Genomic DNA, 18,881 nt, shown 5'->3' with positions numbered 1-18,881 from the left:
AATTTTGAGGATGCGTCTATACAGCCACATTTCGAAAGCTTCAAGTCTCCGTGACATCTCTTGGTTCAGCGTCCATACTTCAATACCATAGAAAAGAATTGAGAGAACATAACAACGTACCATACGCAGTCTCAGACCTAGGTTAAGGTCTTGATTGCTAAGGAGGCGTCTCATTTTGAGAAAGGCGCTCCTTGCGATCTCAAATCTAGTTTTTTTATTTCCTGAGACTGGTCCCATTTCTCATTGACCCATGTGCCTAAATATTTATAATGGGTCACACGTTCGATTTGTGTTGGTGTCTGGTGTCGCTATTTTTGATACTAGTAATAGTTTTGTTTTCTTGAGGTTCATTTTTAAACCATAAGAATTACTGTCCTCGTTAACCTTTTCTACTAGTTGATGTAAACTCTTTAAACTATCAGCAATCAGCACAGTATCATCGGCATATCGTATATTTTATCGGACTTTTTTAAAATTTTAAATCTATTTAAATAAAAAACGGTTAAAGCATAAATATATGAATCAATTGTCGCCATGTTCGAGGTTATATTTTTACCCATTACATCAGCGTTTCATTAAAATAATATTTGAGTTTGACGAAGAATCTCGACGTGACATCTTTCCTAAAATGTCTCCCATAAAACAAATAATATTTAAATTCCAATATTTTTTTAAATTTCAGGTTGGGGCTCGTATTAATCGTCGCATATCATCGCCAAGATGGTCATCTCCAGGATAACGCCTCGTCGGATCCTGGCGAAGATCTTCCCGATAGTCACATGGGCCAAAGACTATAACGTCTCCGTCGGAGTTGAGGATCTGGTGGCTGGTGTAACAGTGGCCCTCACGCTTATACCTCAATCTATTGCTTATGCTTCGTTGGCTGGATTCGAACCTCAGGTAAGAATTTTTACAACTCGTTTTTATTAGCTCGTATTCTTATTTGTCCGGTGGTCGTTTATCCAGTACAAATCTTGCAATCGATTTTTAACTAACTTCCCGACTAGCTAGACATTTGAAACTTTAAAAATATATCAGAACACGATGCCAATGCATTCTTTTAATCCTTTTAGCCATATGTAAGTAGAATTGAATTCATTTTCAGTTAATTCTGTTTTGTATGAAAAGTTATTTCGGAAAAAATCCGTAATCCAATCCACTATTATTGGTTGCTAAGTGGGTGGTCCTAGCAACTAAATTATTAATATATACGTGCGTTACTATGGAAATCAAAATGACATTTCAGTATTCTATATATTTTGTTTGTTTTTTATTTACTTCATATCATGTACAAGTTTGAGCATAATAATTGAACAGAAAATTTAAAAACGTTTTATATAAAACGTTTTTTTAATCTTGTAATTATTATTAATTAATCTAGTTACAATAATTTATTATTAGTCGTGTAGGTTCGACCATTGAACGCACCTGTAAAACGCAATATAATTTTTCTATGGGACTTATATGTCCGTAGGGTAAATAAACAGCGAAACCCTTCTAAATGTATGCATCCATTGAATAAATCTGTGTTTTACAAGTGAGTTGAACGTACAAGCGAAATTATGATTATTAAGAGCGCACATAAGTGAAACGGAAAATTATTTTCAACTGTTTGTGGAACGAAATTTCGGCCGCGTTGCCATTCGGAGAGCGATAGTCGACCTGTTTGCACGTCAATTTGTTTTGTAATGGCGTCGGAGGAATATAGTCTTAAATCGTGTAAAGATGACTAAAAACGTTCTGCAAGTACTACTTGAAAAAGAAAATATGTCAATGAATAATATACTATTATTATTACGAATATAATAATAAACATAACATAAAAAGGACGCATGTTGAATTTTTATTACAAATTATATGTCGTACGGCTCGCGTCATTTGCACAATCCGCGCATCGCCTAGCCACGATCTTTATAGACCATGCCTCAACTGAAGTATAGCCTTAACTGAAGAGACTTTCACGTTGGCAATATGACGCCACATTTTTTTTTTAATGAAACAAAATTGGTCTTTGTGGCAATTACACAATAAATATTATAATATTTTGAAACATATTATTATTACATAGTGCTTTATCCCATAGTTCTGGGAATGCTCTGCATCTACATTCTACAGCATATCGTCACCTTACTATTAAAACCTCGTAAGGACAAAACGTAATACAGACATTATTTTAAACACCTCTCTAATCGATGAATCTGCTAACACTGGTTCTGAAATACGAGGTTTTAATTCCATGTTTGAAACCACGAGACTTACGAGTTTTTAAAATTTGTAGATAGATGGACAGCATACTAGTCTAGACTCTAGAAAACCGAGGTTTTAATATAATTTAAAATGTTCTTTTGTTTAAATTTTGTCGAACAAACTTCATTTTTTTTATAATAGTCTAATAATAATAGGTCTCAATAGTAAGGTGACGATATATGGATAGCACGCCACTGACATCGACTTAGTCAGTGTATGTCTGTCTACAATCTGTAGAATTTATAATATATTTTTTTTATGGTTGATAACAACTACAGTTCCGCCAAAAATTTTGCCATAATTCAAATCGACAAACTTTTCGTAACTAGGTGATACGTATCATTTATCTTGACAGTGAAATGAAGTGATCAAATCGATTCGGCATTTTATTATTGTTGAACAGCGGCTGATTGCGTTATATAAAAAAAAACAACGGCAGATCGACCTTGGCAACAACAAAAAAAAAACTAACCATGGTGACTATAAACACTGAAAAAAATGGACTGTGGAAAGAATTAAAATTTCCATCTGACAATAATGTTTGGACAGATTATTATAATAGAAAATTCTTTCTAAGTGTAGGAAATTATATTCTGACAGTTTAAATTTACTGCAAAATTAAGGTTTCTTTGGCTTTCTAAGACTTCTGCTGGTTCTAAGTTATGTTTTTTTTTTATAATTATTAATAATCATGTCCTTGCTTTTTCGTACAAGGTGGTTGTTAGTAATTTTGAACAATCACAAACACCCAGGCTTTGAGAAAAACACATAAATATTGTGTACTGACCGGGAATTGAACCCGGAAGTCTCGGGTGGAAGGCAAGCGCCTTACGCACTGCACCACGAGAGCCGCCTTCTCTTATATGTTATAGGAATACCATTTTTTTTAAATTAATAATAACCATGTCCTTGCTTTTTCGTACAAGGTGGTTGTTAGTAATTTTCAACAATCACAAACACCCAGGCTTTGAGAATCGGGAATGGAACCCAGAACTTTCAGGTGGAACGCCAGCGCTTTACGCACTGCACCACGAGAGCCGCCTATAGTGGAAATACATATACATCATAGAAACATATAGTTACCAGCTTATGCTTAGGTACGATAATTTAAGCATAAGACATCGGGTGCTTTAAGAATTTAGCCACTAGTTGTTTACTATAAACATATTTACCACATATTATGCGTGAAGTTCGATAGTTTTGACAGAAAATATGACGTAGTTAAAGCGAGGCCGATCGAGATAAAATGATGCGATAGGATTCATGTAAGAGCAGTTCCCCTGTATCAGTCGTGCGCAGTAGAAGAAATCGCAAGCTGCGCAATTTGTTTCACTATGGTGGAAGGTCATTTGGATTTCAAGGTATAATGAGGAGATATACACACTTTATGGGGGCGAAAAGATCACGTGGCATATGAAGATGCAGAGACTGCGCTGGATCGGCCACGTGCATAGAATGCTACAGGATATACCGGCGAGACAGGCTATGTACGTAACCCCGATGGTAAGAGAAGACCTGAACGGCCGAAATTGAGATGGCTGGACTGTGCCACGGGAGACTTAAAAATGCTCGGTCAAAGCAATTGGAGAGTGTCGGAAGTGACGAAGGATCGTTCAGGATGGAGGAAGTTTTTGATGGAGGACAAGACCCACAAGGGTTGTAATGCCATACATGATGATGACTATGGTGGTTTTATAAGAGATGAATAATCGCGTTAAATTGCAAACAACCACAGTTAAATAACAAAAGTAAGATCTCAACAGCGGGTAGTTTTCATTTGCAAATGTTTTTTAATAAATATATTTTTTCATAACCTCTATCCTCTGCTGCTTAATTTGTATTAGTACTTACTGCATAATATTGAATCAGTAATTTTCCGATTGTCTATGAAATTTTAAATCGATCAAAAAAAATAGTTAAAAATAAACAATATCGTGTGGATACAGCATGTCGGTACAAAGGCAACTCAAACAATAAAATTGCAATGATCGGTTGCATATCCGTTATACTATAATGTGTTTTTTTTTTGTAAAGGTCATGAATATAAATGTAAGTATATAATAATACAAAGAATTTAAGTGATATTATGTACCTACAGTAACTGATCAGTAGCAGCGTCCAACTTATCGTTTTGCTTGCCAGATTTACCATTTTTCATATGGTTTGCAAAAATCGCAAATCTGGCATGTGACGTTAAATCTACCGTTTCCCACGTTACGTCTAGCTTTAAAGGTTTCATTAAAACACTACATTATACTGATAAATAAATAACTCTCCTTATAACACAAGGCTTTCACATTTTGTTCATGATCCCTTTTTTGGTGGAAAACCGCATTTCCGAAAGAAAACTGCATTTTTTCGCCAAATTTTTTTTTCTTATCTCGTCTGACATATATTTTTGTCGACGAGAGTTGGCAACACCGATCGGTAGGTATTCGAATAAAATCTGCAATGCTGTTCAAAGTCTACCCTATACCTATTTGACCGAAACTGATGTGGAAGTTTTACCATAATAGGATTGGTCGTTGGATATATTTATCTTTTTTGCATGTAACTATATATTATAAGGTTTCAATGTCATACTATACTGAGACATGTACAGATACCGTGGTCAAAAATTCTCAAGAAATGATAAGAATCATGATGATTGTTTCTCGAGATTATTATGTAATAATGAAAAATTTTGAGATTATCATTTCTAGAGAATTTTTCTCTGGGAGTTGTGGATTCTAATATGAATGAAAGTGAAAATAAAAACGCTCTCGACTTTAATTTTGGATGGGAAAAAATATGGAACGCCCGCCTCCACGTCCTCCACTGAATACTGATTGGGTTTGAACATAGAATATAATTTTTTTTTGTGATTTTACCGAGGCTCTGACTGCGACTCGCTGTCATATCGCCTCTTCTCTTCTAGAAGGGGATCCGTCGATCAGGTCCTCACTCCTATTCTGTTAAATAACTTTACAATTTTGCCTAGCTCTTCCGTCTTACCCACCGCCAAGACACCCTTCAATTCGTCGACATTCTCATAGATATCCGCAATTCGCAGCTGTACTCTGTGAAGTTCATATTTAGGGCATTGTAGTGCTATATGTACAATGTCCTCTAAAACATGACATTCATCGCAGAGTTGCAATTCGCTTCTTCCCATGAGGACATCAAATCTTTTGCCCATTATGTGCCCTGTTCTTAGCCTCAGTATTAACTTAAGCTCATTCCTCGTCAAAGGAGACTCTACAAACCAGGGCACCTCTCGTGGTGATGGTAGAATAGACTTACTCCATTTCCCCTTTTCTAATGATGCCCTATGGTGAAAATTTATCCACATACTTTGGCCCATTTTCTTTATAGCCTCATTCTAGTCCAGGTTTTCTGGTATCCACATATGGTACCCCTAAATGGCCAGCTTCCTTTGCCAGATCATCCGCCCTCTCGTTGCCCTCAATACCCATGTGCGATGGGATCCATTGAAGGCATAAATCTCCTATAGAATATAATATATAAGTATTCTTGGGTGAACTCTTGATAATAGAGTTCTGTTCTGTTGAAATGAACGGTATCTGCGATAAGCTAAACATCGTGAAATTTATAGAAATCCAAAGACTCAATATAATAAAATATCACGCGTTCAGAGCACGCATGTCTTAAACGACGGGTGAAATTAGAAGCATTTGAGTCTTGTTATACGCTGCTGAGAGTGATTCGAATTAATATTTTAAAGGGATTAGGTCGTGAGCCTTTTCGTAATCATATTATTAAATGTCATATGTTGCCTCCTTTCTGTGATCATAGATACTAATTAAAAAAGTATTGAACATACATAATTTTGAAAACACTTCTGAGTAAATATATTATAACCAAATAGTTAATTAAAATTATCAGCAAATTCAAGTAAGTTACAACAAAAAAGCTTGTAGTGATCCGTGACGTCGGTTAGTAATTAAAATAATTACAAGATAAAAAGGACTTTTTATATACAACGTTTTTAAATTTTCTGTTGAATCATATAAACTTGTTTTGACTAGCTTAAACGATCGAAAAAAATTGTACTTGATAGAAATAATACTGAAATGTCATTTTAATTTCCATAGTAACGCACGTATATATTAATAATTTAGTTGCTAGGACCATCCGCTTACAAACTAATAATGGTGTCGAAATAACTTTTCATACAAAACAGAATTAACTGAAAATGAATTCAATTCTACTTAAAGATGGCTAAAAGTATTTTAAAAAAATGCATTGGCATCGTGTTCTGATATTATATTCTAAAAGTTTCAAATGTCTAGCTAGTCGGGAAGTTAGTTAAAAATCGATTGCAAGATTTGTACCGGACAAATAAGAATACGAGCTAAGAAAAACGTTGTAATAATACCTACTTTGATTTAAAATACAAAAGCCGATCGCCAATACTAACTCAAATTGGAAAGCGCTTCAGATAGTATTAAGAGCCATTAGTTAAAATTTGTCGCAATTAAGTATGACGCCTATAGCATAGTGGTATATATGCATGGGCGCGAAACCCTAGAGACGTAGTTTTGATTCCTGTTGGGTGTCAAAAACGATTTTTTTCTATTGGTTATGTTATAACATATTTTCTCAGAAGTGTTTTCAAAGTTATGTATGTTCAATAATTAGAATGTTTCATACTTAAATCTTGTGAATTATTCGTTGAATAAAAAAATTGGTTAATTATTATAACAGTATTGCAGATTGCCAGCTCTATTTATATTTTCTATATTCAAATACCAATTCACTGGGATACATGCATTACAATTTAACGAAAAATGGGCCCATTTTTCATTTGCATTGTAGTGTCATTTTGTTTGCAAAAAAAATAAAAAAATAATCGATAATAAAAAAATTACAATAAAAATTAAGTAATTATTTTTTAAATATTTTTTTTATTCGCCATGCGATTATTTTTTTCAAGATTTTTGCAAACCATTACATGTTTTACTTTCGATTCATCGACAAAAATAGTTGTTCGCAGTCGTATTATGTTTTACCAAAGGTAGTCAAAATAGTCGTTTGGCAATTTGTTCATTACGTTTAACGGATCGAATAAAGAGCTCCATTTAATACCCTATATCCGTTTAATAAACACCCAGTTGATTGACGCCCTGTCAACGTCAACAAAAAACGAGCATCGATGATTGTAACTCCCAGACATTCATTCCCATTGGATTATAATTTTCGCTTTAACTAATATTCTAGTATGGCCTCTACTCATCCTTCGCTGGAAGTCTGGTGTACATATTCTTGGGAACAGTTCCTGAGATAAACATTGGACCGACTGCCCTCCTGTCTCTTCTCACGTTCAACTTTACGCACCACACCAATCCTGACTTCGCTACGCTTCTCTGCTTCTTGGGAGGATTCGTCCAGCTGGTTGTCGGGATTTCGAGATTGGGTAACAATTCTTTTTCTTGGTCAGCGCATCTATTCTATACACAAGACTGCTTTCGGCCGCTACGGCAGCTATCTAGGGTAGGTTTGTATCGAAGTAGGTATTAGCACTTATTGTAACAATTACAATAAGTGCTAATACTTCGATAAAAACCTACCCTTAATAGCTCCCATAGCGGCTAAAGTCTATACACAGTATTGTGTATAGAATAGATGCACTGAGCGCAAACGAATTTATTTATTATTTTGGTTTCATTACTTACTTAATCAAAAATTACAATTCCACTCTACTAGTCCACCGCGTCTATTCTAAAAACAATACTGCTTTTCGGCCTCTACGGCAGCTATCTAGGGTAGGTTTGTATCCAATAATTAGTACTTATTGTAAGAATTACAATAAATTAGTTGTAGAGGTTACAATAAGTGCTATGTTTTAACAGAACCTCTCTTGAGTGTGTTAACTTTAGAGCGAGATAGACAGTTTTGACTGTTTAGACGGCTAACTTATTGTAATAATTATAATACCTCAATACATAAATATGATAAAGTGATAATATTTATCACTTTAGCGGTCGATAATCAGGCTTGTTTATAGAATATATTCACAGGAGTGTTAAATTATTGTCTTCAAGGTCGTGAGGATATTTAAAATCCTCGGTGTATTGAATAACTTTAGGGATTATGTCCTTTAAAATTAAAACTAATATTGCCTTGCGAGTGTCGCATAAACACACAAAATAGATAAATATGACTATGATATTTGGGGATGGGGATGATGAGGTGGAGGAGATGAAGTCATTGTTGCTTGGATGTTGTGAGGAGAGAGTTTATTTACCGTTACAAGAATAAAGGTGCAATGATAAAGGTGTCAGAGTGATGTTATAATCGCGGGTAATCCATACCCGATGAGATTGATTTTATTATTGATGTACCGATATGTTAATATAACCGAGAGACTGGACTCGAGATGAGTAGTGCGCCGAGTGACGGACTCGATGTGAGAGTGAGGATTTATGGATCGTCCTTGCTTTTTATACAAATAATGCAGTTCGTACATTACAAGAGACATTGTCGCAACTAAGCAAATTATAATAGACCCTACTGATCCAGTTATGATTGAGGAATTGCTGACATCGTTTCCACTACGTTGTTTTGTTTTGACAACAAAATACTAAGCATACTAAAGTGTGTCACCCTTGTAATGCTGAGTGGTATTATTTCCACAGATATTAATTCCAGCGCATCTATTCTATACACAAGACGGCTATCGGCGGTTATCCATGGTAGTTTATATTGTGGTATTATAATTTTTACAATAAGTTAGCCGTCTAAATTGTCAAAACTGTCTACCTCGCACGACTCATCCATTTCAATTCTTGACACTCAGTATGCGGGTACACAAAGCGCTTAACGTCAGCGGACAGCAGAGCCAGTCCAAAAACAAACATTTTCTTTCTTAACTTTCTTCTTTAAGCACTACGGTGCATGGTTGCAGCATCAGTCCCGTGCGGCTCCGTCTCGGGACGGAATGAGCACTTAAAATCACTTCTTTTAGACACGTTTAAAGCGTCATAGAAAGCGGCCGTGCATATCCACGGTTGTGCATATATGACGGGTGGTGGTGGGCACTTTAAGATCAGCCAAGAGATGTGCTGTTAAAACATAGCACTTATTGTAACAATTACAACTAATTTATTGTAAAAATTATAATACTTCAATATAAAAATATTAAATACTACCCTCGATAGCCGCCGATAGCGGCCGATAGCAGTCTTGTGTATAAAATAGATGCGCAGAAAAGGTTCATAGCTGATAATATTGTATTATTCAGGCATACAGATCTTTTGATATTGAAATTTGCATCGTAGTCAAATCAATATTTTTCAGTTTACTATAATCATTAGCAGTCGGCTACTCCCTAGAAAACATCCATGTGTTCCCCCTGTGTCGTGAGCCATCGGTTGAACTCCCACACTCCCAATGCCCAATGAGGAATAATCATTTTCTTTTTCTTTAGGATTCTTGGTGAACTTCGTATCCATGCCAGTGGTGTCAGGGTTCACCTCCGCGACCGCCTTGGTGATAGCATGCTCCCAAATTAAGGGCCTCGTAGGGCTCTCGTTCAAGGCGGAGACATTCCTGTCCACATGGATGGGACTTTTTGAGAACATCAAAAAAGTTAGAACCGGAGACACGGTGTTGAGCGTCATCTGCATTATCACTCTTCTAGCCATGAGGGTAATTTACATAATTATTTCTTGTATAGTATAAAACGATGCACCTGTGACTGTACCTACATATCGAGTAGGTACCACAGAATTAATAATTCGCGAGCCGAATACTACAAGGTTCTAAGTGTGTTCGTCCTTGAAAAAACAAACCCAACAATGAAGTAGTATTCTAAGCTGCCTCATTGTTACTTTTGTTTCTCCAAGGACAAACACTTAGAACCTTGTAGTTCTCCACTCGCGAATTTACTCAGTGGTTATGTACTCACCGAGCGACAAGGCACATTATCATTTATTGTAGGATTTTGTTGACAGCATCAGATAACTGATTCTTGCCTGTTTCCTTATTCATTGATTTATTTTGCATTTTTTACGTTGTAAGTTCATAAATCGCTGGATCAACGAGACCAACAGTCGCTATTTTGGTCTGGAAAACCTTCTGAAGAATGAGACACTCAAAACCAAAACAACTCTAGCATAGTTTTAATACTTTGATCAGAATACTAGGTTGCAAATAGGGCGAGAGAAAGATATTATATATATTCAGGGTCGCGCTAAGCGGGGCTGTTGGGGGGTGCGTAATGGGGCAGCAAAATGCACAGAAAACACATTTTATAACACCTAATATTCATTATTAAAAATATAATATATTCAATTCAATTACGTAAATTAAATTTTATATTTAAATGTATTAAGTACCTACGTATGTTATACTACCGAAGCAGTGACGTCCCGTAGGGGTAGGCAGGCCATGATGCACTGCTTAGGGGCGGCGCATTCTAAAGGGTGGCAAATGAAAGACCGAGTACGAATAGGTAGTACAAGTATTGACAGCAGATTTAGTGGAAATGTGTATTTTGCCTGCATCGCTGACATGTTTTGCTTACTATAAACGTCAGTATACGACGAGTACCTATAAGATTTAAAAAAATATTTTTATTGGATTTGTTCATTTAAGATAGATCACATATTCTTTGAAATTGAGACTAAAATTCAAGGAGCGGCATTCTAAGTCTTGTTAAGGGCGGCAGTTGGGCTAAGGACGTCACTATACCGAAGAGCGACGTTTATAAAAGGGCGGCACGTCGAAGAATTAACGCATTATGTGTATAATAATAATATATAAACATAGGCACATAACAATAAACACATTTATGAGTTCAAAATCTCCGATCTATGACTAAAGACATGCATCACGAAATTTATGTATACAAATATACTGAAAAGCATGCTCTCGAAGTCTTCAGTGTTCTATTATAATCTCCTATCCTAATAAGATCATATGGGCAGTACTCGAAATGGAAGATTTTACGAACCGGAGCGCCAGATAATTGTTCATATTATGATAATGATAACAGCTATATGTATTATATGGAAATATACCTGCCAAGCTCAGATGGAGTAACTGTCTTTAAATTTGTGATTTGTGACATGCAAGTTTAGGGCATAATGTTGTCAGCGCCGCAGATGAAAATCGAGGTTTACGTCATGTCATAAATATATTTTTTTTACTATGATGCCGACAAATTTCGTATCAACTTTAAGAAATATATGTAAGTAAAGTAAACTAATTTTAATAATACGTTTTAATAATAAAATTCACGAACCAGAATGCAATATTTAATTTTTCCACGAGACAACGATAATGACGGGGATTTCACGAACAGGAGCTGCGCTCCGGTGCGTTCCAGTCCATTTCGAGCGCTGCATATGGGCCTCCACAGAGTGGAGGTTTGTATTAAGTGATTTTGTTTTTACGAGAAATGGATGTCAGCCACTTGCTCAACCTATTAGGTCCATACTCTGACTCATACAAACATTGAAAAACAATATGTGTACTTCCCAGACCCATGATTCGAACTTAGGACCCACGACGCTATAGACGGACGCTTAAGCCGCGCGACCATCGTGTTATAATAGGCATAAAATATTTTGGAAAAATGTAATTAATTGTACAATAATTGTTAAATAATATTAAATATTTTGACGATGAGTAAGTAGCCCACGGTGTCCTTCACCTGGTCATTACAACTAGTCGATATCCTCACACGCTCTCTTTAGTAGATAGTCGACTTTCCCGGTGACTAACAGCTTCGCTAAATTGCGGGAATTATGGCTAAAAATCGAGAGTATGCATCGTATGTCGAGAGTCTATCTTGGATGTGCAAATCGACTCCTTCCATGGAATTCAGAGCATCTTCCTCCTGATCCATATGCTTACCTACTTGACAACATGTTTTATTCATTCCAGCAATTGAAAGAAATAAAGATCTCGCCGAAGAAAAATGAGCCCGTCACAAAGAAACACGAGATGGCACAAAAGACCATTTGGTTCATTTCCGTCGGAAGGAATGCTGCCATCGTAATTGGCTGTGCGATCGCCGCCTACATCATGGACTTGCACAATTCGACTGCGTTGATTTTAACAGGTACGTAGACGTAAAAAGGACGCTTGATAATACTCTTCTAATAAACCGAAACATGTTTAGCTCATTGCGTTTCCAGCAGCAATAGTATTACCCCAACTTACAACATGCTATATGGGATTTTCCAAACAAGTTCCTTTTTTAACACTGATAATATTCTAAAGCAGTGGTTCTTAACCTTGTTGGAGGTACTGACCCTCACCAGTTTCATATGCGCATTCACCAAACCCTTCTTAATTGGAAAAATAAAATATGATTTTTTCAAATTCAAAACATAGCTATATACCTATTCTACTGGTGCACAAAATGAACCGTGCATCAACATCACTGTGTTCAAGGAACAAAACCATTAAAACATGATTTTCACACAAAAACAAAAACATAATAATGTTTCTGCTGTTGTCTTTCAGAGACCAGTTCAGAAATTCGCGGCTTCACCTTCGCAAGTGCCACTCTCATGTCATTTTCGCAACAAAGTTTGTTCCTTTTCTTCGTTTTTATTTCCAGCATCCTCGAAAAGGATTGCTCGCAAAGATATGTTGTAACAAACGGTATGAAAATCTCCAAAACTTTCTTAGCAATAACAGGGTACGTTACCATTTGTTGACACCAAAACGTTGAGAGCGTTGTTGTTCTGAAGAGTTGCTGTTGAACCTGGCTCTGCTGAATTTCAATGATTTCATCGAGGTATTCATCATTGTCAACTGTTGTCTCAACACTAAACGTGAGCGGCTGTCATCACGAATCATATGAGTCGGGTGTGTGTCTTGACCTCCGCACAAACCCCTGAGACTGACTCACCGAACCCCTGGGGTTCGATCGAACCCAGGTTAAGAACCACTGTTCTAAAGTATTTGACTATACCGACTTAATTACTTGCTACGTTGGTTCTGTTGAGTTCGCATCTTAATACCAACAAAGTAACTATGTACCCTAGCAGTGGCGCACCCAGTGGGGGGGGGGGGGGGTTGGATTGGCCCTGGCACCCCAAACATGAAATTTATCAGAATGATTTTAAACATTGAAATTGAAAGCCAATAAACCATACCTTGGGCTTAGACAAATAAAAACATGGCAAAAAATGATTTTTAATTCTCCAGCACCCTTTTAGAAAAATTTGTTAGATTTTTATTTCTAACACAAAAATTTCGAAACACTAATGTCGGGTTTTTTTAGAAACCCAATCCCTAATGGAACTGTCAAAAAATTCTCGGTGTCCACCCGAATTCCGGAGTAGTGTAGGTCATGGCTGGGTAGGGCTGACAGGGCTCTAGCCTGGGGCCCGGGGTGTCGGGTTGACCAGATAAGTAAGATAAACACACATCATAAATTAGCTTTAATAGTAAAAAAAGTCGCCTGTGGCGCTATTATACTTCACGGCCATGAACATTTTAAATTATGTAATTGTGCAATATATTCTAATTAATTATTATGTGTCGATACTCGACAGTTCGATTATTAAAGTAGATGTATTAAAAATCGCCAATAATTCACTGTATAAGTACCCTTAATTTGAACTAAAACACAATTTGAAAAACTTTAATGTGGTGTTTAACACTGCCTTTAATCTTACCGGTAAGTAGGGGGCCCGCCAACTATCCTAGCCTGAAGGCCCGTTTCAGGATGTGACTGTGGACTTTCAAGACTAATTTACATTCTCCTCCTTGTGCTCCCTCCATTATTAAATCCTGAGTGCGCCACTGTACTCTAGGTATCCGACACAAAAAATGGTATAAAGTGGTCCTATAAGGGGAGTAGTTATTATTGTGTTTAGTCAACTACCCCCGTTATTATTTTATATTCAGACGGTTGATTTTGTATGTGACATGTGATGGGCAATGTTCAAGGAAAACACGCGTTGGTATTAATTATATCGTTTTGTCTTTTATTTATATGGCACAAATACACTAGTTATATTATTACATGGCAGATAGAATGAAGTTATATTATATGACTACGTTTTACGTGTAAAGGTTTATCATTATCTTTTTAACCTGATAATTTCGTCTCTGTTCTGGCAGAACACACTAACTGGAGAATACTAGTTTTTAGTAATTTGACTTTGAAGTTGTTAAAATGTTTGAAATGGTCTATCATGTGAGTTTATTAAGTAATCGTAAAAAGGATGACTTTTAAATAAAGACTGTTTATTTATTAATACTTTGGACGCGGAAGACGCACACGGCGCGTAATGACCAGGCGGCCGATCGATGTAATTAACGTGAATTTTAAAGGGGGCAATTAAAATATCATTATCTATTCAGCAGCGAATGCGTTAAGAAGGTTTCCAGACGGTAAAGTTTGAAATAAGGAACATTTTGGTATAACTAACTCAATATGTAATTTTTTCGAATTAGTGTCTTCTGCCAGAACAGTGACGATTTGGTCTCTAGACAACTGTCATTTCTGACTCGCTATTGCCTATGCTCTAAACATGAGCATAAGCAATAACGTGTCAGTTGTAGATTTGGGTAAAAACTCTACAGTACATTTCGAAAAAATATCCATAATAATTTATTATTGATTTTCGTACGGCTGCGGGAAGGAGGTGTTAACGAAATTTAGCAGATACTACTGACTTCCGGATGCATTTCTCATATCCAGACACTCCGCACTTTGAGTAGCGATGAATAACAAAATTTTCACAGGGGTGCTTCAAACCTGTCACAGGTCAACACACATACATCCACATACCTATAACCACCACTATTTGAGAATAGGTTTTGTGAAAATACACTAATTCTTAGTAGATTGGATCATGTTATTGTCAATTTAATGATTATTGTTTAAGGGCGGACGTTTTCAGCGTGGGTCAAAATGCAGCTTTTTTCTATTTTTAAAGCATGATCCTGGACATTCCTTAAACGTTGTAGATAATCTATTTATATAATTTTGAAGCCTTATTATCCTTTATATTTATTTTAAACATTTGATGACTGCATAAAGTATTTTTATTACATAAAATAGTATTCTTTTAAACCTCTCGCTCTAATGTTTTAGAATATAGTCATATTTCAGTACATAAATGTGCAGTGGTGTTAAGATTGTTTACATTTATTAATTTTTAAACGCATTAATAAAACCATCGGTAAAATTTATGTCGACATTATTATAGTGAAATATTTACGATAAAAAGATTATCTACAACGTTTAAGGAATGTCCAGGATCATGCTTTGAAAATAGAACAAAAGCTCCATTTTGACCTACGCTGAGCATGTCCCCCCTTAAGGTAGCCGAAAATAAATAATAAATTATGAAGGGGGACAACATTCTTCGTCTGTTTAATGGCTGCGCTTTGCCTAGAGACCTCACTGACTAAGGCTGCTCGGAGGCAAAATCATCCTGTTCACGATCCTCAGTCATGATGTCCCAAACGAAAAAAAAAAGATGTAATGATCTAAGCACCTACAAATGTATTGTTTTGTTTCTGGGGGAGGGGTGACCTACCTTCAAAAATAACGTGACGTAATGCTGATTTTTATTATTGCAGGAAAAGTCCAATCTGGTCTGCCAAGGTTCGGCCTGCCAAATTTCAACACGACAGTTGGCAACGAGACCTTCACCTTTACAATGATGGCACAGCACCTCGGGTCTGGAATCCTCGTTGTTCCACTCATCGGTATCATCTCCAATGTTGCCATAGCCAAGGCTTTCGGTATGTGGATCTGATGATTCAATTTATTTAGTTGAGCAGAAACCTAGTAAACTTATAGCAAAATCAAGTAGAACTTGTGATATCTCGGATTTTTTCTTTCCTCAAGATAATGATTTTTTTTTTAATTTCCTTGAGAGTTCTCGAGATTCTCGAAAAATTGAACAAATTCCGTTTACAATGAAAAGCGAGACAATTTTTCTTTTTAGCTCTTCAGAATCAAATTCGAGAGCTTATATTTTTTTGCTCTTTCGGCCAATATAAACGAGCTATAAAATTTTCTTGGACAGCTTACTTAACCTAGTGACAATTTCTCGATAATCTCATTGATGATTTACTTATCAAAAAATGATAATTCTTGAAATGTCGGAAAATTAATTTCTCGAGATTCATGATTGGCTTTTTTTGATTAATTCTCGAGAATTCTCGATCACAACTCTACTCTACTCCCCGGATATATTAAGTTTTCAAATACACATTGCATATAGGTATTTAACATATATATTTGCATATAGGTGAAAAGAAATACTTACAATAAAGATGAAGATGAAGATATTTTTGGGGCATAAAGCATAAATGTAGACCAAAAATATCCAATTTAATATCACTAACAATGGATGCGGTACAACCTTGGATGACCATTGTTGTTGTGATCATATCTTTAATAGTAACGTTTTATTTCACAGCCAAAGGTAAAGTCTTGGATGCTAGCCAAGAGATCATAGCATTGGGAGTCGGTAACGTGATCAGCGGCCTGGTGCAGTCTATTCCCGTCAATGGATCCTTCTCCAGGAGTGCAGTCAGTAACGCCTCTGGAGTGAGGACACCAGCTGCCGGACTATACACTTGTTAGTACTGTTACGGTGTAATAACTGTTTCCTTATATGTATTTGGAAGATAAAGGAAAGCTGGTAGGCACGGGAGAGTATTTCTTTGAGATAACCACCGCTAGTAGAGGAACTTCAAATTTTGCCCATCCCTCCCTTATAAATATTACAAAAAAACCTAGATTACTTTTCAAATACCTACTTGTTTTGCATTACTTAAATATTTTTTGACTGTTTAAAGCTTAAAAAATAAAAATATGTAGTATTGTATGAGCACATTTTAATATATTATATCAGTGGTGAAGGGTGGAGGTAGGCTGTTAATATCTGACATAAATAGTGCACACTAAACTTTGTCAGTCATACGTATTTGTTTTCATTGAACGAAGACTACAAATTGCAGATAGTGTTGGTTAGTTTTTAAAAATCAATTAAAACCTACCTAATCCAAATCATAATGATTTTGGTGCGCTATGTGCGATTTGACAAAAATAGTGCACACTTTTTCAGTTATAGGTACTTTTTTATTTTTGTTGAATTAAAAATACACATTACAGATTGTGTCAGTTAGTTTTTTTAATTCAGCCCAGAACCAAACCATTAAAGATAATAAATACTTTATAGGTAGACCACAGAACGGATTAATAAATAGAATTCCGATAAGCTATTCCCCAATAACTACACTTTGACACAAGGTTTTGAATGTGCGAGTGTCCTACGAAAATGAACCATACATTATAGACGTGCAAATAGTATGTGTTGCAACATTCAAATACACCAATATTGAATGAGCGTCAGTGCATTAACGAGAGCAGTTATCAGAACAAAGAACAAAGCGTATTCTTGACACGTGTTTAAGTTTATCCTATATTCTTCCACACTTGAGATCGGTTGCCTGTTAGTCCACACCCCTTAGGTATTTATACCCACATATATTAATTATATTATTTTCTTTATTAATTATGTTTAGTAAATTATTTTTAATTTGATACTTCTTGTCTTCTGTCTCTCTAATAATATTAGCATTGATTGTAATAGATATTATTTATCTAATAGATATTATCTATTACAATCAATGCATACGATTTTAATTCAGAAAATTATATCAAACTCCATTACAATTTTTAGTACCCACTGTAGAGCAACTAGACTTCTATAGGTAGTCAGCAGTAGTAACCAAAATATAACAGTAAATATTGTTATAGGAAATTAATTATCCGCATCATTTGGTTTAAGTTTCCAATCAAGGAAGTTTTCAATGAATTATTCAAGGATTAGAACTATTAGAAGTGATGCTTGAATGATTTTACTGTTGCAAATTATGCATGACAATAATATAAAATGATCACATTTTTTACTCCATCTATTATAAAAAATAAACATGGAATAATAATTAATTAATTATAAATAAAATTTTAGTGGTATCTATGTTACAATAGAGGAAGTTTTTTTATTACAATAAAATATCTCTCATAGATGGCAGTAATCATTGGTAAAACTTTATACTAAAATAAAAATTATTACATTCAACCATTCTTTTGGTACCTATGTTGAATGTAGATATAAATAATTATAGTATAAAATAGATAGTTTAGAAGACAATAAAATTGTGTTTACTTTTTGTTTATAGGTATCATTGTACTAATGACATTAGGATTTTTGACGCCCTACTTTTACTTCATTCCAAAGGCGGCCCTTTCCTCTGTCATCATTTGTGCAGTGCTATTTATGATTGACTTAACCATCATCAGAGACCTGTGGAAATCCAGCAGTGAGTATTAAATGCCATATAAAATAAAACGGAAGGATATCAACCGAGGCCGTCTAATGACAGGCCGGGGCACATTGGTAGTGCAATTTATTAGCCCTGTCTACCATGGCTCCCACATCCTGAAGCAAGCCCTCAGGCTAGGATCTTTGGGCCCCCTATCTATCTTCAAAGTTAAAGGTAGTGTGACGCACTACATTAATGTTTTTCAAATGTGTTTCAGGTCAAATTAAGGGTACTTATTTCATGTATTATTACCAATTTTTTCTATTTTAATACATTTACTTTAATCATTGGAGTTGTCGAGTATTAACACACAA

At 35.6% G+C, this 18,881-nt stretch overlaps 1 protein-coding gene across 1 annotated transcript in view; it reads left to right on the top strand.

Moving 5' to 3' along the window:
• The window catches only part of LOC147070004 (sodium-independent sulfate anion transporter-like), a 44,789-nt gene that overhangs the window by 18,527 nt on the left and 7,381 nt on the right, over nucleotides 1-18,881 (top strand). Inside the window, exons 2-8 of the mRNA XM_085949352.1 lie at nucleotides 683-900; nucleotides 7,468-7,663; nucleotides 9,677-9,897; nucleotides 12,139-12,316; nucleotides 15,805-15,969; nucleotides 16,653-16,814; nucleotides 18,424-18,564. Of these exons, the coding sequence (XP_085805478.1) occupies nucleotides 721-900; nucleotides 7,468-7,663; nucleotides 9,677-9,897; nucleotides 12,139-12,316; nucleotides 15,805-15,969; nucleotides 16,653-16,814; nucleotides 18,424-18,564 (1,243 nt within the window). The 5' untranslated portion in view covers nucleotides 683-720. The remainder of the gene's footprint in view (nucleotides 1-682; nucleotides 901-7,467; nucleotides 7,664-9,676; nucleotides 9,898-12,138; nucleotides 12,317-15,804; nucleotides 15,970-16,652; nucleotides 16,815-18,423; nucleotides 18,565-18,881) is intronic.

This window comes from Rhyacophila brunnea, unplaced genomic scaffold, assembly GCF_057557595.1.
Source record: "Rhyacophila brunnea isolate RB1 unplaced genomic scaffold, BYU_Rbru_1.0 scaffold_22, whole genome shotgun sequence".
NCBI classification, from domain to species: domain Eukaryota; kingdom Metazoa; phylum Arthropoda; class Insecta; order Trichoptera; family Rhyacophilidae; genus Rhyacophila; species Rhyacophila brunnea.
The sequence above is the reverse complement of the archived record's forward strand: the minus strand, read 5'-3'. Positions and strand labels throughout refer to the sequence as shown.